General features: G+C 49.7%; 1 protein-coding gene across 3 annotated transcripts in view; it reads right to left on the bottom strand.

Annotated features, from left to right (window-relative positions):
- Window positions 1–1,976: 1,976 nt before the first annotated feature.
- Window positions 1,977–26,799, bottom strand: part of Lrrc20 (leucine rich repeat containing 20) — a 117,033-nt gene continuing 92,210 nt past the window's right edge. For all 3 annotated transcript variants that reach the window (XM_026785786.1, XM_005360089.3, XM_013351141.2), the window contains one exon: window positions 1,977–4,298. In XM_026785786.1, the coding sequence (XP_026641587.1) occupies window positions 4,144–4,298 (155 nt within the window). In that variant the 3' untranslated portion in view covers window positions 1,977–4,143. The remainder of the gene's footprint in view (window positions 4,299–26,799) is intronic.

The raw sequence follows: 26,799 nt of genomic DNA, 5'->3' as shown, positions 1-26,799 counted from the left end.
CTGCTCACAGGTCACTGGCTGAAATCCTGAAGGCTGGCATTTGACAGGAAAGGCCTGCTTTGCAAGGGACATTTAATAGCAGAACCTTTAGCATCTAAGCAACGGGGATTGTGTGATTCCAGAAAGCTCCTCAGGACTCTCCTAGTTTGGTCCCTTCATTTTGCAGGTGGGAATCAAGGCTTGGAGGCAGGCAGGGATTTCTGCACATCACAGAACTGCTGAGATTAGCACGAAGGGATAAACACGTTAACCACCAGAATGAGCCTGGTACCTGCTGGGCACTCTGTGTCTAGTCAATAAAAGCTGTGGTATATCTGGTTTTACAATTTCAAGTCAATTCAAGTTGGCCAATTCAACTTAAAAAAAGAAAAAAAAGCCTGAATCCAGAACAGAGTTCTCTAGCTGGAACATCAAAGCCATCAAAGCCATCGGGAGGGTTTGTTTGGAGAGCAGGAGCCAAACCTGGGTTTCTGAAGCTGCGCCCCAGGGTGAGTGGAGTTGCTGCACTTCTAGCCAGTATCCTGCTATTCCAGGCCAAAACTCTTAGAAAACCGGGGACCCGGAGGACTGAGTAACATAGGATGCAATGTTTGGCACTAGTAAGGGCAACTGGGACATGAGCTGACCATTCTTCTGAAGACACAGCTTTCTGCAGGTCCATACCCATCCCTTTGCTCTGCAGGGCACTGCTGCAGGTTGTACATTTGTGTGCTTGCCCCAATACAGCTTTTTCTTTTATTTTTTATTTTGTGTGCATTGGTGTTTTACCTGAATATGTGTCTGTGTGAAGATGTTGGATCCTGAAGTTACAGACAGTTGTGAGTTGTCATGTGGGTGCTAGGAATTCAACCCGGGTTCTCTCGAAGATCTGCTTACCTCTGCCTGGGATTAAAGGCATGCAACTATCACCACCAGGGTCCAATGCGGCTTCCTCTCCTTTGTGGTTTTGAGAATTTGACAAACCAAAGTATGATCCCACCAAAGTTAAATCTGAGGAAGCAATGAGTTTATTGAGTTCCTTTACAGAGCCCGGGTGAGGAGTTGCTTATAGGAGTGTGGGTGACCCCCCCCCCCAAAAAAAAGCCTCACTGCAAAGTCTTTACACAGCATAGATAATGACTTCCTTGTAGCCATACCAATGGAAGACTCTCGGTTAACACTCCCTAGCCTACAGACTTGATACAGATGGCTCGGAGAGCGGCTGGCATCTCAGATGTTGGATCTAATGACCTTCTCTCCCAACTCCTTCCCTGAGGGAACATCCACAGCTCACAGCTCACTCCCGAAGGGCTCAGTAGGCAGGCCCAGCTGATCTAATGACTAGCAGCTGATGCTTGGAGAACTAAACTCTGTAACTCAAGCTTTTTCCACCAGGACCAGCCCCCCCTTCAAAGGTGGGCAGACAACATCTGGACCCCGACCCCCAGAGTCTGTGCAGGGGGAATGAATCAAATATCACACATTCACACTGGGAAAGAACAGAGAAGGAAAAACCAAACACTACCCAGGCAGATGAGATTAACACATCCATCCTTTATTGCAGACTGAAGCGAACGGCTTCCTCACTCTCTGAGCCTGGATCTGGAGGTTTCTGACTAAGCTTGCCCAGACAGGCCGGATCATAATGTCTAGGCAGCACAGACAACTTCCAGGAGCAACCCTAACTGGCATGCAAGATGAACCAGAGGTTGGGTGGGATGACAGGACACACCTAACCATCATCTGGTGATCACTATAGCGACCATCCCAGTGATGCAAAGACTGAGAAATGATCTAAGGGCCTTCCAGTACTGTTAGTGGGAGGCTAAGCATATACTCAGATCCATGGAAGTGTGTGTGTGTGTGTGTGTGTGTGTGTGTGGTGTTGGGACATGCCCAGGCATGATGTAGGATTCCCCTCTGTATGCACTGAATACCTATGGTTAATAAAGAATCTGCTTTGGGCCTATGGCAGGGCAGAATAGAGCCAGGCAGGAAATCGGAAAGTAGGCGGAGTCAGAGAGACGCCTTGTAGTCACTGAAGGAGAAAGACGCCTGCCATACCCTTTCCAGTAAGCCATAGGCTCATGGTGATACACAGATGAACAGAAATGGGTTAAGATGTAAGAGTTATTTAATAAGGAACCTGAGCTAAACAGTGTTGTAATTAATGTATCTTCATTTGGGCCTGAATGGCAGGGAAATAAACAAGCAGTCTCTATTTATACAGGCTACCCAGGCCCTCTGTGACCCCAATGAGGGAACCAGTGTGAGGCCCGAGAACCTGCATTTTAGTTTCCCTTTTACTTGACTGAGACGGGATCTCACACAGCCTAGAGACGCTTTATTCTTGGCCGAGGCTGGCCTAGAACTCCTGACACTTCTGCTTCCACTTTCTGAGGGCTGGGATTCCAAGTGGGCACCACCACGTCAGACAGTCTTTGCTTTTCTTCTCTCTTACCTTGTCTGCTGTCGTGGTGTTGAGACAGGCTCTCGTTGTGCAACACAGGCTGGCCTCACACCTACAACCCTGCAGTCCTGGCCTCCCAAGTGCTGGACCGACAGATACACACCATCAGAGGCCACATTTCCAGAACACAGGTGTCAGTGTTTTAGTCTGTCCACATTGGGACTTGCCAGGCTCCAACCATGGGATCCCTCTTACACCCCAGAGAAGCCCCTCTCCTCTTCAACAAGGTGAAATCCCCAACTTAGGGACACAGGGTGGGAGAAGCCACTCAGTCTGGGCTGCACCCACCCCTCGTCTGGCCTGTGTCTACCTCATCTGGCGGGCTGGCCTTGGGATGAGAGCAGAATGAACGAGGTTTCTCTCAGGATACACAGCTCAGTGGTACCAGCAGTGCCCCTATGGCACCCTTACCAAGATCCAGGAGCACTGTGAGAGGGCAGGGACCCAGACAAACTCTAGGACACGTGTCTTCTCTGAGCAGCAGTGCCAGTTCTCCACTGTAAAGCCTTGGAGACAAATGGCCCAGCCTTACCTGTGCCCTGGGGCCTCTATGACCTTCACAGACCTACACAAAGGTATAAAGCAGCCAGGGCCAGGGCTGCTGATAGGCCTAATTGCTCAGGTGAGGAGGTAGACACATGGAGATTGAGAGGGGGCAGGGATGTCCCCAAGGGGGTAAAGTGCCCAACCACCCCCTGGGAAATTCCACAGTTCTGAGAAGACTGAGACAGCCACCCTATCCTCTGGCTACCCACCAGGCCACAGACAAAGGTCCTTGAGATGACAGGTGATTATGGTGATAGCCTTGAGGCTGCTGGTCCAGGGCCAAGACAAGGCAACCAGGTTGCTACCAGAGGGAGGCCATGGTGAAGGAGTTCACCCAAGGACCTCAGGTCAAAGTCACAGGTGAAGATGGTTTTGTCTTCTCTGGGCCACATCTGCTGTGGCCCTGGGGATGACGCCTGTCTATACTGGGCCATTATCAGGGAAGGACAGATGAGCATGCATAGAACTTCCTTCCCTTGTCTTCCCAGCTCCCTGGAGCTGACCCTCTGTACCCCAGCCAGATGTCTATAGGTTTCTTCATAGACACTCCTGCCACAGGACCCAACCATAGGATGCAGGCATCTGAACTCCAGTTCAGGCTCCAACCAGTCCAGGCACTCTGATGGTCAGGACACGGCACCATGAAGGGCATCTTTTAGAAGAAGGGCTGTGTTCAGTTCTCAGAAGGTGACAGAGTCAGAGGTGGTCTCTTTTCAGGATGGTGACTGGCTCTTACAGCAGATCATAAGGTCCATAAAACACCCATAGAAGGCTCATCCACCAGCCTGGAGGGTGTCTGATGGTGTGGAGGAACCGCAGAGGGGCCCCAAGCAGGAAAGGCTCTCCAATGCCATTTCTCCTCCCAAGTAACCGAGCTTGGAGAGAGAAAGAAACCTACCTAGGTCAGCACAGCAGCTGTGGGGGCCCCGAGCCCAGGCTCTAGACTCACCCAGCCTCCTTCCCCTGGGGCACCAGGGCTCACTATAGTGCTAAGCTACCTTATCTTGGCTTAGTTGCGTCCCCTCCCACTGTATGCTGTCTGGCCCACCCACCCCGCTCCCCAAGCCTGGCCTCCCAAGGGCTTCCCTCCTCTCAGGTTGGCAGGCCAGTAGCCTTGTCCCTTGCTGGGTGAGCGCAGGGGGTGTGTCCTAAGGCAGGGGGACCTGGGTGTCTTCTGGAGACATGAGCATATCAAACTTGATGAGAGGTGGAGCAATGACGCGCACCTCGGCGCTCAGGGGGTTGAGGCGCAGGTTGATGACGCGCAGAGCTGGCATGGTGGCCAGCTTCTCCACAGGCACATCTGTTGGGGAGAAAGGGGACAGGTTACAGGGGTGTGAGTGAGCGAGCGAGCAGCCTGGGAAAGATGACAGAGCAAGACTTGGCAGCACGAAGAGCAGGCATGGGCTTGCTGCTCGTGGACCACCATGTATGGGCTCAGCTCAGGGGTCCCATCTCTGAGGGAGGGGTCAGCCATATGTGGAAAAGCATTAATAAATGAGGACCTAGTCTGGCCATGGAGGCTTGTGTCTGTAATCCCAGCACTGAGAAAGCAGAGGCTGGAGGATCACTCTACTACACAGTGAGTCTGAGGGTAGCCTGGACTACCCAAGACGTTTTGAAACCAGCAGGTTAGTTATGGGGGCAATTAGATCAGGCATCTCAAAAAATAGAATCACCATATAAGCCGCAATTTTATTCTTACATAGATTGAAATCCTGTTCCGTGGAGAGAACAGGAGAGCTATTCACAATCGCTTAATATCCACCAACAGATAAGCAGTATGGGAACGTAAACCTTGAGGAGTCCCTAAAGCAGAACTATCCAGGATGTTCCGGGCTTCCTTCCACCCACCTGTAGACCAGTACTGCTGAGATCCTGGACAGGACAACAGCCCTTCACGGCTACCTTGGTTCAAGGTCTGACATCATCAGGCCTCCCCACACCATGTCTCCTGGGTCACACACGTGTAGGAGTGCCCTGGATGGTCAAACAGAGGCTAGGTGTTCTCAGGAATCAGAACCAACCTTTCCTGTCACAGCTCTGGGTCCCAAATGCTAATGTGTAGAATGTGGGCATCAGGTTTCAAATTACCACCTGTTCAATTTATCCAAAGTTAATAGGATCTTTCTCCAAACACACCCAGGGCACTTTGTCAAAAAAAGGAGGTAGTGATGACCTGACTTGAGTTCTAATACACAAGGTGGCAGGTGATACGGCTCCTCTGGCAAACGGAGGAGCCCGCGTGGTGGAAGCACAGAGCTGATATCCCCAAGTCCTCACTGTTACAGGCATGCTATGGTGTGTTCTCCTTCTCACCGTCAATCAACAAGGCCCCCCCCCTCCAATAATGCTGGCTGTGGTGGCGAGTGCTTTAATCCAAGCACTGGGGAGGCAGAGGCAGGCGGATCTCTGTTGAGTTTGAGTCTAGCCTGGTCTACAGAGTGAGTTTCAGGACGGCCAGGACCACATAGACTCTGTCTCAAGAAAACCAAAACAATACAAACACGATAAAATAGGCACACACACAAGAAAAACAAAACACTAAACAGAAAGCCCACAGGCAGCCCAGCTTCCCTCCATAATAATTTCTAGCCACACCTGCGCTGTACTTTCCTCAGCCCTGTCATTCGGTGGGAACACAGGCCCGCGGTTGCAAGCTTGCACAGGTGGTGCGCGCCTGGCAGGTGCACAGTCGTCCTGAAGGCTGTTGTGATTACCCTGTCAGTGTGGTGTGCACAGGTGGTGCGCGCCTGGCAGGTGCACAGTCGTCCTGAAGGCTGTTGTGATTACCCTGTCAGTGTGGTGTGCACAGGTGGTGCGCGCCTGGCAGGTGCACAGTCGTCCTGAAGGCTGTTGTGATTACCCTGTCAGTGTGGTGCTGGATTCCTCCACCCTATAATTACTGCTGTTTCAGGATTTTTTTCCCCTCATTTGCAAATAACAAGCACTCTGTGGAGACACAGTTTAAGAGCAGGCAACCGAGTCGCCTCACCACTTCCCACCCATTGCCACGGCCTCGATGTCCACGGATGGGCCTTGCTATTTCTATGGTGGCTATAGACTGAGCGCCTGAAGTTGCTTGGCCCCGCACTGCCTAACACAGGCTGCCCTTCTTGGCTGCCCATCTGTTTATTAACAGGGACTTCGACGCTTCTACTGATTCCTGACTGTTGTGTTTAATTAAGCTGTTGCTCAATTTGTTCCAGATTTGGCTTGTGGGAGCCCCTCCAACCTGGCTCCTGACAGCTTTTGTTTTTGTATTTTGTAGTGTTGGGGACTGGGGCCTACTAGCAAGTGTTCTGTCTTGCACTTCCGCCCCCGGCCCTGACGGTGTGGCTTGGCAAGTGGCCAAGATTTTGGGATGTATTAAATCCTGTTGTGGGATCCGTTTACAAGGCCCGCCACATACATAATCACCGGCTTTGAACTGCAGCCAAGGGGGCCGTGTTCTGCTCTGCGCTGCATCTTCCCTTCTACTCTGCCAGGGATGGACACATAGGCTGATCATCAGTCCCTAAAGGCTAGTCTGAGGATGCCATTGGCTGCCGGCCAGCACAGTCAAAGGCTCCATCACAGGGTTTGTATGGAGCTGCCTCTGATGGTTCCTGGACTCTAGATCTGATCAGCCTGTCTCCCCAAAGCTTTCAACTGAAGCCCAGGCCTGGCTGTCCCCATACCCATAGCAGAGATACACCCTAGACCTTCAGCAAGGTCCCTCGTTCTCCCTCAACACAAACATTGGAGTCCTTCAGGGATGGTGGACAGTGAAGACTCCCAAAGCACAGACCACTGCCCTCCCCTGCAGCCTTGACTGCTAGGAAGAAAACAGAGAAACCACCAGCTCTGGCTGGTCTTTCCCTGTGCATGTACCAGAGCTTACAAAACTGAGGAAGTCGAGGTAGCTCAGGGGCTCCTCTGCCCACTTCACAGAAGAGGAGCCTGAAGCTCAAGGACATTTGAGAAGCAGAGCAGGGGCCGGGTATGGGGCTACAAAGCATCTTCTGTAGGCATGGGGGTGGGAGAAAGTGATCCGAGGCTCCATGACTGAATAGGTAGGTGGCTCCATGTCTGTGGGGCTTCCCAGGGGCCTCCTCTCCAAAGCTGTTAAGCCCAGCCCAAGCCTAACAAAGTAGGACTCAGCGCAATGACTCCAGGACCTCTGCGGACTCGTTTTATTGACAATATTTTTAGTTGTTATTATTTTTATCTTCATGCAGGGACTCGTATATTGAATGCTGGCCTTGAATAGGCCATGTAACCAAGGATGACTGGATTTCTGACCATTTCGTCTCTACCTCCCAGTAGCTGGCATTGCACACCTGCTCCATCACTTCCAGTTTATGCAGTGCTGGGGACTGAGCCCCGGGCGTGATGCATGCTAGGTAAGCATTCTATCAATGGAGCCACGGAGTTAGGGAATATGGATCGAGGGTGTGCCAATTTATGATCTACATGGATTATTAACATTTTTAACTTAACATTTTCTATAACCGAATGAGCCGAGTAGCATTTGTTTTTTAAAAGGTTTTGTTTATGCACATGCTATGTGTACAAGTTCATGTACACGTCTGGGGAGAACACATGTGTATGAGCATATGTGCCTCAGGAGAACAAGTGTGTATGTCCATGTGCCTGGGGAGAACGTGTGTGTGTGTGTGTGTGTGTGTGTGTGTGTGTGTGTGTGCGCGCGCGCGTGCATGTGTCCCTGGGGAAACAGAAAAGTTTCTGCACCCTGAAAAGCCTCTCCACCAATGCAGCAATCCAAACCAGACCAAATCAAACCAAATTAGAAAAAACCCAGGTTTAATGAGTAAACCACTCCCGAATGATTTTCCAGCCTCTCAGAGAGGAGAGAAAAGAAGACCGGAAAACCACGTTTTCTGGGAAGCCTTTTAAATACCCTGTGGGAGTAGTCTTGAGCATCTCTGAGGGAGGGGCCATCATTTGGCAGGCTTTCTGAGGTACACAGGGTTTGGAGAGAGATGGGGGAGGGGGCTTGGATGAACATTCTGGACTCTTTGGATATGTGGATGGCAGGGGCTCGGGTGAAGCTTCCACCCGAACATTGACTAGAAGAGGGCCTTGGGTTCCCTAGAACTGGAGCCGGAGGTATTGTGAGTCACCTAACACTGACAGTTGGGAACCAAAACCCACAATCTTAGTTGCTGCTGCCAGGCGGTGGTGGTGCACGCCTTTAATCCCAACACTCGGGAGGCAGAGGCAGGCGGATCTCTGGGAGTTCGAGGCCAGCCTGGTCTACAAGAGCTAGTTCCGGGACGGGCACCAAAGCTACAGAGAAACCCTGTCTCGAAAAACAAAACAAAACAAAACAAAAAAACAAACAAAAAAAACTTAGTTGCTGAACTATCTCTCCAGTCCTAAATACCATGATTATCTCTAACCTCTATGTAGAATAAAGTCTGGAGAGGCTAAAGACTTGCGGGGGGAGGGGGGATGCGGGGCGGTAGGGAGGCGAAAATTCAGCTAGGTAGTAAACCAGGGGATGGATGATGGATGCCAGGCTGGTTTGCTACTGGCCCTGTGTCCTTTCTGCCATTTCCCAGGCAGCCTTCCAAGCTGGCTTCTGCCACCCTCCTCAGCTGAGTGGGCTTAATCAGAAGAGGAGCAACACACGGGGCGGGCGGCCAAACCTTCAGATGGAAGGTGTTAGGAAAGGGAGCGTCACCCATTCTTAGACTTCAGGGCGATCAGCCACTAAGGGAAGGAGGGCTGGGTATCATTAGATCAGGGCCTCATTTGGGGGCTTCGGCGTACAGCTAGCACAGTGGGACCCAGATCCACAAGGCAGATGTGAGAGTGTCCTCACTGTCTGGCAAGCAGAAACTACGGCAGGTCGAAGGGCAGGGTGATCCCTAACAGACTAGGGCAAGGACAGAGTGCAGAGTAAATACCCTCTCTCGCAAGAGGCAGGTAAAACAGACCTAACCCCAGGAGTGGAGGGAAAGCAAACTGATTGACATCTGCCAGTGCCCACCCACTTCCTTGGACTTCCTCTTGGGCAGCACCCTGGAAAGCTCCTTGCAGCCCCATATTGGCTGCAGGGCTAATGGCAGGAAGACAAAAGGCTTATTCTTTAGGCTCATCATCTCAGATAGCAACTAAGAGAAGGCAGGCAGACAACACAACCCCTAGGCCCCCGCACCAAGAATCAGGAAGCCCCTTGCATTTGGCTTAATGAGATCTAGTCATTTCACTGGGCACAGAGGGACATCAAGGCCCAGATGTAACTGGCAGGTTACGGTAAAATTCCAGGCTCCTGCAGTCCCAACAAACTAGGCTGGACATCCCATCTGATATGCCCATTAAAGAGAGAGCCGAGTTTTAATCAGCACCAGGAAGAACTGAAGAAGTGAGGAGGGGGATGCTGAGCAGGGGGAGGGGAGCAAAGGGGTCTTCTGCCGCCATTTACTCGCAGGGAATTATCTGAGACTCCCATGATTACTACCACCGACTGGATAGGGAATGAAAGATTTTTAACACAGAGATGGATTTCAAACACTATGATGAAAGCCTCTTTGGGAACACGTTCCCCAAGTGCTGGCCGTCAGATGTACAGCCAAGAGGAACTAATTGCAAGATTAAAGAGGGACCAGCTGCAGTAGGGTGGGGTGGCACATGCCTTTAATCCCAGCGTTTGGGAGGTAGATGCAGGCCGATTTGCGTTTGAGGCCAGCCTGATCTACACAGTGAGTTCCAAGACAGTCAGGGCCATGCAGAGCAACCCTGTCTTTAAAGACCAAAACCGAAATAACAGCAACAGAAAAGATGGACCAGTTGTAGAGGGACTTTGACTGGGAGACCAGAAAGCCAAAAGGTCTCCATGAATCTGGCCTAGAAAGGACATCCCAAACAGTGGACCGGACAGAATGGCCAGGCCAAACAAGATTAGCTACAGCCATCTCCAGAGCTGCCCTCATCTATGTGCTGGAGACAAGAAATTACGTGTGAAATTGCTCACTTAAACTGCCTGTTTAACTAACCGTTGTTAGCACCAAACAAGAGCCAGTCCAGGTTGTCTGTCATTTGCATGGCAGGAGTCACTGGCCAGGGAACCTGCACACAGGTGACTCCCCCTAACCACCCAGGAACACACACTGATTGGTCTGAGCTGTCCTCCTCCACAGAGGCTCACCCTAACTGAAGGAGGACTCCACAGAAACAGAGACTGTGTCCCATCACACACGCCAGTAGGTCCCTCACCACCACGCCCTCTGGTATCTTTGCAGTATACTAAATAAGAATGCTTTTTTTTCCTACTCTGACCTTGGGAGGAATTCTTTCATCAGCCCGCCTATCCCCACCGTGGAAGGGCCCTTATGCAACTCCCTCCACCCTGGTGTCTGTGGAGGGCCTCCCTACTCCAGTTCACACTTGCCAGAACCCTGATGGGTGGGCGAGGTACCCCGCCTCCTCTGGGAACTTTCCCCATGTGCCTCAGGAGTCTGTCCCTAGGGGACAGCTCTGAGCAGAGATGTCCTCCTCTTCTGGCAACTGAGGTTCTCAGGCCATGGCAGCTTATAGCTTACCGCACAAGAGAGAGAGAGTTACTGTTTTCCCGTTCAGACCCAGTTCTAAACAGCGAGCACTAAGCAGCCTCAGCACTGCTGCGTGCGTCCTTGCACGCCTATTTCCCTCCCTTCTCTGTGGCCATGGTGCTGACAATGTTCATCTGTCACCTAGGATTTCCCTGCGACAACAGCATGGTACATCTTCTCCTTCAGAAGCCGGCCCAGCATTTCTGCCCTTCCACTGTTGGCTCTAGCACCATGCAGACCTTAAAAAAAAAAAAAAGATCATACTGTGTGTACGTGTGAGTGTGTGTGTATGTGTGTGCGTGCGCACACCCACTATGGCATACCTGTGGAGGTCAGAGGACAGCCTGCCACCATCGGTTCTCTATTTTCACCACGTGGGGTCCAAGGATCAAATGGAATGAGTGAGGTCATTTGTGGTTGGTGGCAAGGGTCTGTACCCATTATCTCTCTGGCTGCAGGTGGTCCTTTTGAGAGGAGGGACACCTTGTTAACAATGAGGGTCACCGATCTTGTTTCAGTGTGCCACAGGCCATTTTATCCCTTCAGACTCACCTCTGGGATGTCCTAAAGAACTGGGGCAAGAGGTGGAGAGATGGCATAGCAGTGAGAGCAACCGGTGCTCTAGCCAAAAACCGGGAGTTTGGCTCCTGGCACCTATGCCGGGGGGGGGGGGGACTCATAAACCACCTACAGTTCCCACTCCGGGGGATCCAAGGCTCTCTTTCTGATCTCTGCAAGCATACCACCTCACAAACACACAACTAAAAACCAAATAAATCTTCGGAGTTGGAGATGGTTTAGCAGTTAAGACTGCTGACTGCTCTTTCAGAGGACCTGGCTTTGATCCCCTTCTGGCCTCTGTGGGTACCCAGCATGCATATGGAACGCACATATACATGCAGACAAAACACCCATACATGTAAAATAATAAAGATAATAATTTTTTTAAATCTTAAAAAAAAAAAAGGACAGAGGCAAATTTGATTTCCAGACCATGAGAAGGAAACACCAGCCTGTGCTCTTTAAAACGCCATGGCGTCTCTTTGTGCAGCATAAATGATCAGGCTCTCTCGACCTGATGATTTCAATAAAAACTAAATAAACACTGACAAGGAAAAAAAATTACACTAGCAACAGCAGAAGGCTTCCAGTTGCTCTTAATCTGTATCACTCTGTTATAATTTTAAGTTCACATTCCTTATAAATGGGAAAATCTGTTTCACGGCATAATTCTGTCTCGCAACCAATTATGTGTGTATATGTGTGTGCACGCGCAGTGTGTGCATTGCAGAGTGTGCACGGACACCCACGGAGGTCACAAGAGACTGTCATATCCCTTAGAGCTGTGATTACAGGTGGTTGTGCTTGGAATTGAACCCAGTCCTCTGCAAGAACAGCATATACTCCTTTTATTCTTGATATTTATTTAATAAGTATGCATGTTTTGTCTGCATAGATATGCACTACATGTATACCGTGCCCAAGGAGGCCAGAACTCCTGGAACTCCTGGAACTGGAGTTACAGATGCTTGTGATACATCATGTGGGTGCTGGGAACTGAACCCAGGTCCTCTGGAAGAGCAGCCAGTGCTCTTAACCACTGATCTATTTCTTCATCTCCCCACAACAGAGTCTTAACATCACAGTCGTATTATCCTGGTGTGCAGGCACACTGATTTCTGTGTCACCTTTTACTATATGATAAAAGTTCCCCCAAAAAGCTTTGGTTAAAGCAGGCCTCTAGTAAGAGTAAGGCAGCTCATGAGCTTAGTTCAAATTCCTCTAAATTCACAAAACTTAAGCAAATCTAACTAGTTAATTTGCTCGTTCCCAAAACCACAGAGAAACCCTGTCTTGAAAAACCAAAAAAAAAAAAAAGTAGAAATGTTTTCCAAAATTATTAACACATTTTATCTATGTTATGCCCACATTTTCTCTAGAGTTCCTTAGGTTTTCATTCACAGATGGAGTTACTGGGGCTGAAGAGATGGTTCAGATGGTCTTCTAGAAGACCCAGGTTCAAGTCCCACAGCACCTACGTGGCTACTCACAACTCTCTGTAACTGCGGTCCCAGGGGAATTTAGTTCTCTTCTCTGCTCTTCAAGGGCACTGAACTCAGATACTGGACAGACATATACTCAGGTATGCACAAAATCAAAATAATTTTAAAATGGTGTTACTGATCTGTTCTTAGTAACATTTATAAAAAAAAAACAAGGATTATGAGTTCCGAGGCGAATTATCCTGGGCCAGGCTCACCCTCTTCACGGGCTCATCTCTATATGACCCAGCACCTTCCTGACAATTAGATCAATCGTTAGAAATGTCCAGGCAGACCCTAGTTCCTACCAATCTGAGGGCTGAAAGTTATCAGATAGCATCCGAGGCTTATAGCTGAGATTTTCCCCAATTTTTTGAGACCCACACAGCTCGGTGTTTCCACCAATGCCTTTGAAAAGCAATTGATTACAGTTCTATTTTGTTACTATAAAAACTTCACACCATTACCGCGGTGGAATACTGGAGTCTGAGGTTATCTGAATTGACATTCTCAGGCCACGGTCATTCATATTTGGTTCCAGAGCGAACTCTCTCTTTTTCCCAGTTAAGTCTCACCTTCAGCTCAACAGCCATGCTTGGAGGATAAAGCTACGGGGGCCAAGGGGCCAAGAGGAAGCCCTGCTTTCATGCTCAGACTGCCATGAAGCGGCCCTAATTGCCTTAATCTGCTTTAAAACCACTTCAACCATCCGAGCAAGAGCATGCACAAGGGACCCTGTGCTCCCCAGAGACAAAGAGACACAAAATCCATCCTCAGGGTACTGATAGGAACCTCAGGTTTAAGAAAAGGAAGAACTGGGGAAAGGGCAAGAGGCGTGCATATAATTAAACAGTCCCGCTCTTTCCAAGGGGCCTCACAAATGAACTACTAAGCTGTCAACCGCTGTCATTGTTGACAGGGACCAATATGGTTCTGGCAAGATGGTGGGCTCCTGGGAGGTGCATAAGTCTGGAGAATGGTGGTCTGTCCTGCCAGTCTTTGTTATTCCTGGAATCCAAGGGAAGACAGTGACTCATCTCTGTGCCTTCAGCCTGAGTGTGTGTGTGTGTGTGTGTGTGTGTGTGTGTGTTCAACAGTCATTCCTGAGTGACTAACATGCCTGTCAGGCAGGAGTCAAAGTCAAAGCGACAGACATAGATAAAGGCAGAGATGCCAGGCTTTTGTTTTGCTTTGAGTGACCCATGAGCCTGAGCGAGGAGTTAATGCTTTTTAGCAAAAGCTGCTTCTAAGTGCCTGTCACAGGAGCTCGTCAGCTTGTCTAAGAGGGCCTAGCAGAGAAAAAGACTTCAAAGAAACTGATGTTTGAGGCCCTGTTCTAGAAGGTTCTTCACAACGATCCACTTTGCAGACAAAGGAATTGAGCCTCAGACTCTTGGTGACCAAGGTCATGGAGCCAGTGACTGAAACAGGAAGGGCAGTCCCTAACCCTAACACCCACCTGGGGGGTCAGGGCCAAGACATTAGCCTGCTTTTTCAGGTTCTATATCTGAAGGTAGTCATGATGGGTGGGCTGCTCAGGCTTTTAACCCAGACTGTCACAACGCTTCCCTCCCCTTCTGTCACTGGCGACTGCAGCTCCTGCGCCTCAGTTTCTCTAGGGGGACTGAACTTGGAGTTGCTAAGAACCCATCTCCATGCTGGACTTCATGACTTCTCTGTCCATCTGCCACGAAGGCCAGTGGTCTGCGCGGTGGCTGGGGTCCCTGGAAGGCACTGCTCCAGACTGTTGGGTGCTGCACTAAGGCCTGCCGCAGCTCAGCCTAGGAGGATTGCTGGGGACTCCAGGCCGAGCGAGAGGCTGGATACCTTGGTCCCTGCTTTTCCCACGTCTACCTCCAAGCCTAGCCGGCCTCTCCACTGCCTGAGCCTTTCTCTGAATCTCCTTGATGAAGCACAGAGCAGCTGGCTCTCTCTCCAGTGATTAACTGACAGAAGCAGCCGAGGAGCAGGCGCTATGGAGGCGCAGACCATGTCAAGGCTGGCAGAACTGACAAGCCAGAACAGTCTAACTAGCAGATGACAAGCCCAAGAAGCCAGCCAAGAGCTTGAGGATGAGGCTTCGGAAAATCATTTATGCTCCCTGCATCTGGACGAGAGGCCGTGATGGATGCAGGATGGAGAGGAGATGAAGTAACTTGTGTCTTTCTGATGAGGACACCATATGTGTCCATGTCAACTGCCCTTCCTTGGGTCTGAGCAGGTGTCAGTATAGCACTAACAACAGAAAAAGGTCTTGCCACTTTGGCCTGCACTTCTTCTTAGGGCTGTGGATCACCCCTAAACTTCTGCTACTTAATATTAGCTCAAGACCACCTCCTGCCATGTCCCTTGATCACCCTTCAAACTCTTACAACATTTTTGTTGTTTTAAATATTTTTTTTGTTTTTCTTTTGTTGATTTTTTTTTAATTTTTTATTTTTTTTTTTTTTTGTGCACTGGTGCTTTGCCTGCATGTATATCTGTGTGAGGGTGTCAGATCTTGGAGTTACAGACAGTTGTGAGTTGCCATATGGGTGCTGGGAACCGAACTCGGGTCCTCTGGAAGAGCAGTCAGTACTCTTAACTGCTGAGACATCTCTCCAGTCCCGTTACTGTTTATCAAGACAGGGGTTCTCTGTGTAGCCCCGACTGTCCTAGAATTAGTTCTGTAGACCAGGCTGGCCTTGTACTCAGAGATCCAAGTGCTCCTGCCTTCCGAGTGCTGGGATTGAAAGCGTGTGCCACCACTGGCATTTCAAAGATTTTTAAAGAAGTGTGCACACCCACATGAGTGTGTGTGTGTGTGTGTGTGTGTGTGTGTGTGCGCGCGTGCGCACGCACACTTTTGGAGGCCAGAAGATGGAATCAGACCCTCTGGAGCTGGAATTTCTGTCAGCTATAAGCAGCATGATGTGGGTGCTGGGAACCAAACTCGGGTCTCCAGGGAAAGTAGCTCTTAACCACTGAGGTACGCTTCCAGGTTCCTGTTTTTTGTTTTGCAACCAGGTTTTCGGTAGCCTAGGCTGGCCCCAAACTTTCTCTGTAGCCAGGGCTGACCCTGAATTCCTAATCCTCTAGCCATCACCTTCCAAGTGCTGGGATTACAGGCACAATTGTACCCTGCTCCCTTTTACTTAAAAAATTTATCTTAATTTTATGCGTAGATGCTTTGTGCCGATCTGTGTACCAGGTGTGCACCAGGTGCCTGCAGAGGCCAGAGATGTCCTGGAATTGGAGTTGTAGATGGTTGTTAGCTACTATGTGGGTGCTGGGAATTAAACCTGGGTCCTCTGCAAGGGCAGCCAATGCTTTTAACTGCTGAGCCATTTCTGCAGCCCCTCCTTTTACTTTTTGACATAAGACTCTAGTGTAGGGGTGCACAAACCCTTCGTTCTTGCTTCTGCTAGACGTTCAACTTCTATTCCACATCTTGGCACCTAAGATGCTATGCATTTAGCTATGGGTTTAGTGAGGCATTCTCAGGCAGCTCTGTTTCCTTCAGCTAAACCTGTAGGATGCATGATATAAAGTTCCAGAATCCTCTCATGAAGCCAAAGCAAAATGTCTTTAAGTATCCAGGTGTGATGGCGTACTCTGATAATGTCAGCATTTAAGAGGCTCCGGCAGGGTTAGGGATGTGGCAGACAAATGCTCACCTGGCACGCAGGATACCCTAAGGTCTACCCCCAACATTGCATAACTAGCTCAGGTGTAGTGGTATGCACCTGTAACTTTAGCATTTTGGAGGTGGAAGCAGGAAAATCAGAAGTTTAAGGTACCTTTGGTCAGGCCATCCTAGGCTACATGGGACCCTTTCTGTCAAGAAAAAAGGGAAGGTCTACAGCAGGAGGAGGATCAGGACTTTGAGGTCAGTCTGGGATACATACCAAGCAAAAACCTGAGAGACTCTCTTAAATTTCTCATGGTCCACCAGTGTAAGGAAGGGGACTGTCCACAAGCTTCTTTTGCAAAGTCCCGTGTCCTAGGCGGGGACTAGAATCAAAGACTTAACAAACCTTGCAGAGAAAGACCCAGATCAGGACAAACGTTCTGCCACCCTCCATGATGCTCCTCAAAGTGTTGAGGACCTCCCTAGGCTCCGGCTATCGATTGGAGGTTTGGGTAGCAAACCAAATCAGGGCAGCACCCAAGTGGGCAGAATTTACAGACATCGTTGCCTGAAGTCAGCCTGACTTCATCTTGTGGTTCATTAGCACTATTGACTGATAGTTGTTTGATGCAGCGGGACCAGCTGAGAGGCAAAATGGTAAACACCATCCCCTGAGCAATGTGCATCTCTGTGACCCCTCCCCTGTGGCCTGAAAGGATGCTAGGAGGAAGAGAAGGCTGGTCCCAGGGAAGTGGAGAGGGGTGGGGAGTTCCCAGCAGAGTTAATTAGAGGTTAGTGCATCCAGAAAAACTTTAGATTCCTGGGAATCCAGGCTGGCCAGAAGCGGGGGCCTCGCTTCACATTTGAGCATCATAGCAGCTCTTGATGTGTAGAAACCAAACCAACTAAGATGAAGGATGTGGACCTAGCTTCACATCCCACACAAGACGCCACAGACGAGCAGATGAACTCAGATGACCCAGCAGGGCCACAGAATGGTGTCTGGAACACGGCTGCATCTAGGCCGCACTCGTGTTTCTCAGACTGCGCTAGTGGCTGGATGGAAGCCAGAGAACGGAGTAACTAAGCCTCTCCCACCTTACTAGTGCTCTGGGCAGGAAGCCAACTGGAATAGAATAGTCCCTGCCGTCTGGGATAAGCACAGAGCTGGCCTCAGTCAATCCCTCATATTGAGGGATTTGGGAGGCTATGTGTGATGTTCTAACCCTGCTACTGAAGAGACCAGGGCTTGAGACCCCACCTTCCAGTCAGCCTCACACAGGCGACATAGTGAATTTGGCCCATAGAGCATACCCAAGCTGGCCTTGGAAACACAATCCTCTTGCTTAAGCCTTGCTCAGGAGATTGCATACCACCAGACCTGTGGTGTGCATGTCTTCATGTATGTGTGTGCATGCACATGCATGGAGAAGCCAGAGATTAACATCAGATGTCTTGCTCTGTGGCTCTCACCTCACGTTTAGAGACAGGGTCTCTCACTGAACCTGAAAAGTCCCTCATTTAGCTAGGTAGGCTGGCCAGTGAGTCTTAGGGTGCCCGTCTCTGCTTCCTCAGACCATGTGACAGCTAATGTTGGCTGTCAACTTGACCCACCGGGAAAGAGGGCCATCTTTGTGGAGCATCTCCTTGAGTGATGGTTGATGAAGGAGGGTCCGGCCCACTGTGGGAGGCACCATTCCTGGACTGTTTGCTCCTTGGTTTCTGCTTCAGACTCCTCCTATGAACCCTGTCATGGCTTCCCTTCATGATGGAATGTAACTTGTAAGCTAAAATAAATCTTTTCCTCCCCAGATAGCTTCTGGTCATGGTGTTTATCACAGCAAGAGAAAGCAAACCAGGACAGCCATGCGTGGCTCTTTAGATGGGTGCTGTGGATCTGAACTCAGGTTCCCATGCATGCAAGGGAACCACTTTTCCTGACTGTACCATTTCTCCAGTACCTGTGTGTATTCTGAGGGGGTCTCAGGTAGCTCATGTTTGCCTCAGGCTTATTGAGTAGCTGAGAATGACCAGAAACTCCCTAAGGCTTCCGTTTCTCAAAGGTGGAGGAGGTTGCAGGAATATGCCGCATGCCACTGCGCCTGGTTTTGAAATATCTCATCCACCCCAGAGTCTGTTGGGTGGGGTCACGGGGATATTAAGAGGACCATAAACTGTTTTCCAGGGAGGAAAGAGCCACTGGAGGGGTGTGTGGTAGCCACGGGAAGGAGCCTGTAGTGTTTTAAGATTCCGTAACAAACCTAGAACAGCCTCCTACCCACACACATACACAACCTGTCAGAACTATCAGCTAGAAAGGAAGAAAAACAGAAAAGGCCCGGCTTTTCTCCTCCCCTCCTCACCAGAGGCTGGTGCGATAATCGGGCAATTGCGGAAGGCCACTAGTCACACTGCCTTTCCTTCAAGATTTCTTTGTACTCAGGTCTGACATGCAATCAAATCTGATCACAACAGTTCTCCTTAGAAATAACAGCCGGCCTCTGGTGACAAGGGGATGATGAACCCAAATTGTAGGCTAGCTTCACTCTGATCTGGCCAGCCCCAACCCTCCAGGGCTCTGGTTCAGAAACTCTTAGGGAGGGCCTCAGAAAGAGCGACAATTTCTGCCTCTCTAGTGTCTGCCACTCCCTCCCTTGGCACAACTGGCCTCTAATTGGAGGCCTGGAACTGCATGATGGGGCTGTCAGAGCAAAATGCCTAGACTGGTGGGTGGGACACAGGCTGAGAGCAGTAACCAAGGCAGTGAATTCGGGGGGTTAGGGGGCAGCAGAACACCATGCCTGGGGTTCCAGGAGGTGGTTCAGAGGAGGAAGACACATTTCACAGCACCCGACTCAGCTGTCCTCCAGTAGAATGATAGCTCCCAGGACTGGGCTACTGTTCTTGTCCTGAATTACACATCTCCTCAGAGGTTTTGGGGAGGGCAGTTACAGCTTTTCCAGAGGCCAAAATGAGGTCTTGTCTAGATTTACGTGTGTTTCCAAGTAGAAAAGACCCTATGTCTGAGGCAGAAGGGTGCTTATTCACAGGAGATTCTGGTTTAGCTCAGCTCCAGTCTTGCCTGCACGCTGGAATCATCTGGAGCATTTTATCTATTTATTTTCTAATATATATGTGTGTGTGTGTGTGTGTGTGTGTGTGTGCGCGCGCGCATCAACAAATGAGCTTCTGGGATTCTCCTGTCTCACACTTCCACCTCTCTGCAGATGTGCCGGGATTACAGATGTGCTGCACAACCACCTCTGGCTTTATGTGGGTCCTGATGCTTGGGATTCAGGCTCTCACGCTTGCTTAGCACATGCTTTACCAACTGAGCCATCGCCTCCGCCTCATCTACAGAGTTCTAAAAAACCACGAATCAGAATTCCACCAGGGGAGATTCTAATTTACTTGATGGAGGATATGGTCTGGACTTAGATTGCTTAAAAGCTCATCGGATGATGAGAATGTATGGCTGGTGTGAGCACCACCTCTTCTCTCCGTGACCATCTGTGAGAAGCTGCTAGAGATACGGGGCATCTCCGTGCTGCGATGCTGCACTGCCGCCTCCCTGTGAGGGACTGAACACGCAGGAGCAGGCAGGGTGTGCCTTGGGAGAGAGCCCTTCATACGCTCCCCGCCCCATCGGAGTTTCCTTTCAACCACACAGTTCTGTGTTGGACTACAACTTTCCCAGGACTCTCTGTTGCAGAGGTCTATGGAAAACTCCCCTATTCCTGTGCAAAGTGCTGGCAGGAACGACACGATGGAACTGGAGTCAGAACCCTTGCCCTGTCCAGATGGCGTGACCATCTCTTTGTTCCACAAAGTTGGAGTGGGGATTAAATGAAAGCATCCTTGAAAGGCTCTCAGAAAACATTTAAGTGGAGAAGTGACAAATACCCATGATGCCAGGAGCCCCACAGGAATGGGAAGATTTTGAGTCTCAGCTCAGTGTCTGGCATGAAGTTAACATAACCTGCCAAGAAGCCATGTCTGTGACACCAACAAGCCGCTTCTGCCCTGGATAGACATCCTTGCAAGGCTGGCCTTAACGCCCCAGACCATCACACAGCCCTCCAGCACTCTAGGTAGAGCCAAAGGTAGTAGGCTAGAGTTGGGAGACTGGTGGGTAAGTGGAGCATAAGGAACTCACTATATAAACAAAGTTAACCTGGAATTCCTGATCCCCCTGCCTCTGCTTTCCAAGTGCTGCGACTACAGGTGGATGTTATAACACCTAGTTTCTGGGGCGCTGGGAATCAAACCTAGGGCTCCGTACAAGCTAGGCAAACACTCTACCAAATGAGCTACACTCCTAGCTTGTGTAAGCCTTCATTCCAGTTTAAACAAGTGTTGAAGAACCTCAAAGACGAGTCAGTGTGCCCCTAGAAAAGAGCCAACAGTACTCTGGCTAACTGGAGGGAGCTGTCTATCAAGGCTTTGCCACACGGTAGCCAGACAGACAAGGACATTTGGGCAGAGACTAAGCATATGAAAGGTATTTTGCCTAGACATGGCCCTGCGAGTCCCTTGTGGTTGGACCTGTGCAGGGTCAGGACTGCAAATAGGATCTCTCTGCCTGGGCCCAAGAACCAAGACTTCTTTATACTAACTGCTGTTGAAACCTGTTTGTGGATTCCACAGCTGTGGCCAGCAGATGCCCCCCACCCCCGTACTGTCTGTCCAGTGAGCTCTCTGCTGGCACAATCTGTGCCTGTACCAACCGTTTGATGTCCACAGAAGCAAGGCACAGCTTTGCAGATGCCAGGTGAAAGAGGGGAGTGTGCCTGCTGTGCACACAGGCATCCACAGCCTGAGAGGACATGCCATCCTTCCCAGGTACTGGGATGCTTCTGCGTAGCCACCAGGCAGGAGAGAATCCTGGAAAATCAGGGAAAATTCCAAACTCAGGCCCAGGAAGACAGTTCCATTCCTCCGAGGCAGGCTAGGAGATGCAGGGGCAAGATGGAAGGGCCAGCGTTTGCTTTTGCCCTTTCGGACATGCCAGACCAAGGGTCTCTGCCTGGCCAAATCTTTGCCAGGATTGGAAGCTGGGCACCATGACCACGCCCCCTTCTGCAATGCTGAGATGCCATCTCCAATCTCCACTTTGTTTTTCAATTGTATGTGTGTCTGGGTACACCCGTGTACATCTGGAGGCCAGAGGACAATCTCTGGGGGGGGCATTCTTTAGGTGCTATCTACCTTAGTTTTTGAAACAGGGTCTCGTACTGGCCCAGAGCTCATCAAATATGCCAGGTGCTGGGGACTATTAGTTGAAGACGTGTTACATTTGTTTATGCTGTGTGATATTTGTTTAGTGATGCAAACATGTGTTGCAGTCTTTTATATTGTATTTGTTTAACTCTGTAAAGCTGTGTTACTCTGTCTAAAACACCTGATTAGTCTAATAAAGGGCTGAGCGGCCAATAGCTAGGCGAGAGAGGGATAGGCAGGACTGCTAGGCAGACAGAATAAACAGGAGAGAGGGAGGGAGACATCAGGGGTCAGCCATCCAGCTACACAGTCAGCCAGAGTAAGAAGGAAATAAAGACATAATAGAATAAAGGAAAGTAAGAAGCCCAGAGGCAAAATGTAGTTAGAGAGAAACGAGATCACTGAAGTTAGAAAAACTGGCTGGAAACAAGTCAAGCTAAGGCTATGCATTCATAAGAATAAGTCTCTGTGTATTTATTTGAGAGCTGGGTAGCAGCAGGCCCCCAAAGAGTAACAACAACAACCAAACCAACTATATCCATGCTGGCTGGGGCCAGGAACTAGCCTGTCTCCACCTCCCCAATGCTGGGATTACATGCATATCAACATGCCCAACTTGATTTTTTTTTTGGTGTGTGTGTGTGTGTGTGTGTGTGTGTGTGTGTGTGTGTGTGTGTGTTTGTGCACGCACATACATGCATGTGGAGGTCAGAGGATAACATACAGCAGTTGGTTCTCTCCTTCTGCCATGTTGATGGAAATGATCTCGTGATCTCACTCAGGTCACCAGGCCTAGCATAATCATAGTTGGGTCACTGGCCTAGCATCCAGTACCTTTACCCCAGGAGCCACCTCACCTGCCCATGCCCAGCTTCCCTTTGTTTCTGTGGGTTCTGGGGATTGAACTCAGGTCCTCTTGCTTGCAGGGGAAGCACTTCACTGAGCTGTCTCCCTGGCTTTTCGATCCCTTCTGTATGTGTGGTAAGGCAAGAAGACATGACCCTCATGCCAAGAGACTGTTGGTTGCCGACAGCTGACTGCCATCTGTCCTGGCTCTCATCTTCAGCTAGAGCAAGGTCACTGTGTGACCTTGGACAACTCACTGGGGTTTGGCCTCATTCCAACAGTCCATATGTGGTGGTTTAAATAATGATCCCAGCAGGCTCATATATTGAACGTTTGATCATCACTTTTTGAACCTTTGGGAAGGATTAGGAGGTGTGTCAGTAGGGGTGGGTTTTGGGGCTTCCAAGCCCATATTACTCTAGTTCGCTCTTCTTCTCCATCTCATGCTGTGTGGTTCAGGATGTAAGCTCTCAGGTACTGCTCCAGCACCATGTCTGTCTGCCTGCCTGCTGCCATGATGATCATCAACTGTCTGTCACCCTCTGGAATGCTAAGCCCCAGGAAATGTTTTCTTTTCTATGTTGCCACGATCATGGTGTCTCTACAGCAATAGCAAAGTAATTAAGATATCATGGTTACATCCTACAAGCCCTTGTTTGACCTTGCATTACCTTACAGGCCACGGCCTCCACTTTGGAACAGACAGCTAGCTTCCTGCCTATCAGCGAGACACAATGGACTCATTTAATCTATTGTTCTAGTCACCGGAGGAAATGGTGACACCCACACATTGAACAAACCTGGAAGAAGAAAAAAAACCCTACATTTCCTTGAACACTGGCAGTTAGGTTTGGCAATCAATGCTGCAGCAATTAGCAGGGTGCCGGGCTCTGCCTCGGATGCCAGAGTCCTGCCAGGTGCAAATGTCACCCACTGACCTCACAAGGCCTTGCAGAAGGGCTTGGGTTCAACCAGTTGTCCTACAGCCTCTTGTTCTCCGTCTTCATACATGTTCTTTCCTTCCTCCAGCACTAGGGATTGAATCCGAGGGGCTCAGACAGGCTAGGCAAGGGTTCTACCACTAGACAGAGATAATGTCACACCCAGAAGTTCTCGCCTTCCTGATGATGGGAGGCACCATGATACCTGAAGCACCTCTCCTCACCCGCCAGTGCTGACCTAAGGGTGGCCGATGGAGGTCCAGTCTACAGCTGCTACTACAGCCTGAGATACTTGTGCAAACGTCCGAGTTCCCACAGACCCCCTTGACTTGAAGTGCCCTTGGTGGTTTCTGTTTGTGTACTTCCCAAACAGGTGTCTGGGAGGACAGACGGGACATACGGTGGGAAGGAAGTTTATAACCAGGAGCTATGATTTGACAGCCAGGGCTGAAAGGGCCCCTGTGAATATACAATTACATAGGAGGCAAGCTACTGAAAGTCCATGGAGGAACTTTCCACTTTAGAAAATGCTATGGCTAGATGTGACAATGCATGGCTATAATTCCAGCCCCAGGATTATACAGGGAAGGCTATGCAGGGATCAAAATTGAAGAATTTGCCTCAAAAAGTAAATTAAATAAAAGGCTCTATGTACACATATGTCCTTGTCTTTTTTTTTTAATTTTTTTAAATTTTTGGCTTTTTGAGACAGGGTTTTCCTGTGTAACAGTCTTAGCTGTCCTGGAACTAGCTCTTGTAGACCAGGCTGGCCTCGAACACACAAAGATCCGCCTGCCTCTGCCTCCTGAGTGCTGGGATTAAAGGCGTACACCATCACTGCCCAGCTTTTTAAATTTTTTTTAAAGATTTATTTTTAATGTGTTTGAGTATTATGCCTGCATTTGTATGTGTACCATATGCATGCCCAGTGCCTACGGAGGTCAGAAGAGGGTGCTGGATCTCTTGGAACTGGAGTTACAGATGGCTGTGAGCCACCATGTGGGGGCAAGGAATTGAACCTGGTGTTCAAGCAACAAGTACTCTCCATGGTTGAGCCAACTCTCCAGCTCCTTATTTGTCTTAAACATTTTTGTTTATCTTATGTGCATGTATACACCCACATGTTTGTGCACACCATGGCGTGCATGCAAGTGTCAGAGGACAACCTGGGAGACCTACTTCTCTCCGTCCACGGTGTGAGCCCTAGGGATCAAATTCCAGTCCTGAGGCCCGGGTGCCAAGAGCCTCTGTCCGCTGAGCCATCTTGCTGGCCCAATGTCCACCATTTTCTAAAGAGGGCTGTGAGGATAAGGACCCCCTTCTTATCTTCAGATGAGAAAACAAAGTCTCTGCCTTTAGTCAAGTGACTTCACAGAGTAAATGGCAAAAGCGGGAGTCAAACACAGACCTTCAGGTCCCCATCCATCTTCTTTCCTACCATCACTAAGTGACAGGCAGGGAGCTGTGGGCCAGTTGATTACAAAGAGCTGTGGACACTTTTCTTCCAAGCATGGGAACCTCAGTTCAGCCCCTAGTGCTGGCCTAGGCATACCTGTTTTTACTATTATTTTTTTTTTAACATTGATTTTATTTCATGTGTCTGGGTATGTTGCCTGCACACTTGTCTGTGTGACACGTGCATGCAGTGCCTGTGGAGGTCAGAAGGTGGCATCAGCTGCCATGGAACTGGACTTCAGTTTGTGAGCTGTCATGTGGGTGCTGAGAATCAAACCTGGGTCCTCTTGGAGAACAGCTAGTGCTCCTGACCACTGAGCATTCTCCCTAGGGCAACCCCTCCACATGCTTGTAATCCCAGTGGTGGAGAGGTAGAGACAACCAGTCTAGCCTACTTCCAGAGTACTGAGAGACCCCGCTTCAAACACAGGGTGGTGCGAGGGCTGGGGAATGGCGAGATGACTCAGGGGATGTCTCAGTTTGGGTTACTATTGCTGTCATGAAACGCCAAGGCCAAATCAACCTTGGAGGAAAGGGTTTCTTTGCCTTACACTTCCACATCGTTGTTCATCACCAAAGGAAGTCAGGATGAGAACTCAAACAGGATAGGAACCTGGAGGCAGGAGCTGATGCAGAGGCCTTGGAGGGGTGCTGCTTACTGGCTTGCTCCCCATGGCTTGCTCAGTTTGCTTTCTTATAGAACCCAGGACCACCTGCCCAGGGGTAGACACGCTCACAGTGGCCTGGGTCCTCCTATATAAATCACTAATTAAGAAAATGCCTACCAAGCTTGCCTACAGCCAGATCACACGAAGGCGTTTTCTTAGTTAAGGTTTTCTCCTCTCAGGTGACTCTAGCTTGTGTTGAGTTGACATAAAAGCTGGCTGACACTGCAGGTGAAGGGACTTGCAGTTCTGAGGGACTGAATTTTGAATGCAGGCCTCATGCACCAGGCAAACCGTAGGCCACTAAGCTCTGGTCCCAGCTCCTGCTTTTAAATTCCTTTTTTTTTTTTTTTTTTTTTTGCGAGGGAATGGAGATGGGGTCTCCTGTAGTTCAAGCTGGCGTGGAATTCATCACGTAGCTGAGACTGACCTTGAACTACCTCCCAAGTGCTGGAATTACTGGCAGCCGTCAAGCCTGGCTATTTACTAAGTCTTCAACAAGAATGGATTTTCCTATGCGCCTTTGCTCTCTGGAGCGGTATGGGTGCAGAAGAACACCAGAATTGAGGGGCACGGAAAGCCAAATTCTAAACTGAAGTGGGAGCCTCCTGCTTAGCAAAATGAAGTCGTTGAAACGTGTGATTTCCTCCTCACCGCCCCCCCCCCCACTCCAGCTCTGAATTGGCAGGCAGCAGCGAGTGCTCACCAAGTGAATGTAATGATCTGTGCTCCTCTGATCCGCCATGGACGTGCGGCTTCCTGAGGTGGGTAGGCTGACTCATGGGAGTGGCACCCTGGCATGAACCCACGTCCCTGCTCACAGTCAGACTGAACATGTCACCTCCTCAGAATCCCTCTCTGGAGCACTCTCTGGGAATCCTGTCCCTAAAAGTACAAGGACAGCCATCTGTTCTACGGAGTCCCCTGCACTCTGGGCCCCAGTATATCCGTCCCTCCCCTGGTGGCTATATTCTTCCCAGCAGTGTAGCTGGTATTTGCCTGTAAGCTGCGAGGTCAGGACGAGAAGCCCCTGCCTCCCCAGAAATTGTGTTCCCCTCCCCAAAGCAGTTTTGTTCATAAACACTTAACAAGCCTCCACAGACAGTCCGTCCTCCCTATACGTTTATTCTCCACTGAACAATCGAACCAGCCACTTCCCAAAATTAGGGAACCATGTTTGTACTGCGCACATGCAGAATTTTCTTGTTGCTATTCCCTATACAATGTGGTGTAACAGCTATGCACTCGGCATTCACACTCACTCACATGTTACATTGGGAGCAGACTGAGTACACGAGAGGCTATGTGTAAGCAGTGCAAGGGACCTGAATCATCTCTGCAGGGATGGTAACCTCAAGAGTCCTGGCACCTGTCCCCTATGGAATCCCACTGGCAACTGGTACTTTCTGGTTTGGAAAATAGAGGGACCATCTTAAACCTCATAGATTTTTAGGTGACTTGTTTGG

Source organism: Microtus ochrogaster, linkage group LG2 (assembly GCF_000317375.1).
Source record: "Microtus ochrogaster isolate Prairie Vole_2 linkage group LG2, MicOch1.0, whole genome shotgun sequence".
NCBI classification, from domain to species: domain Eukaryota; kingdom Metazoa; phylum Chordata; class Mammalia; order Rodentia; family Cricetidae; genus Microtus; species Microtus ochrogaster.
The sequence above is the reverse complement of the archived record's forward strand: the minus strand, read 5'-3'. Positions and strand labels throughout refer to the sequence as shown.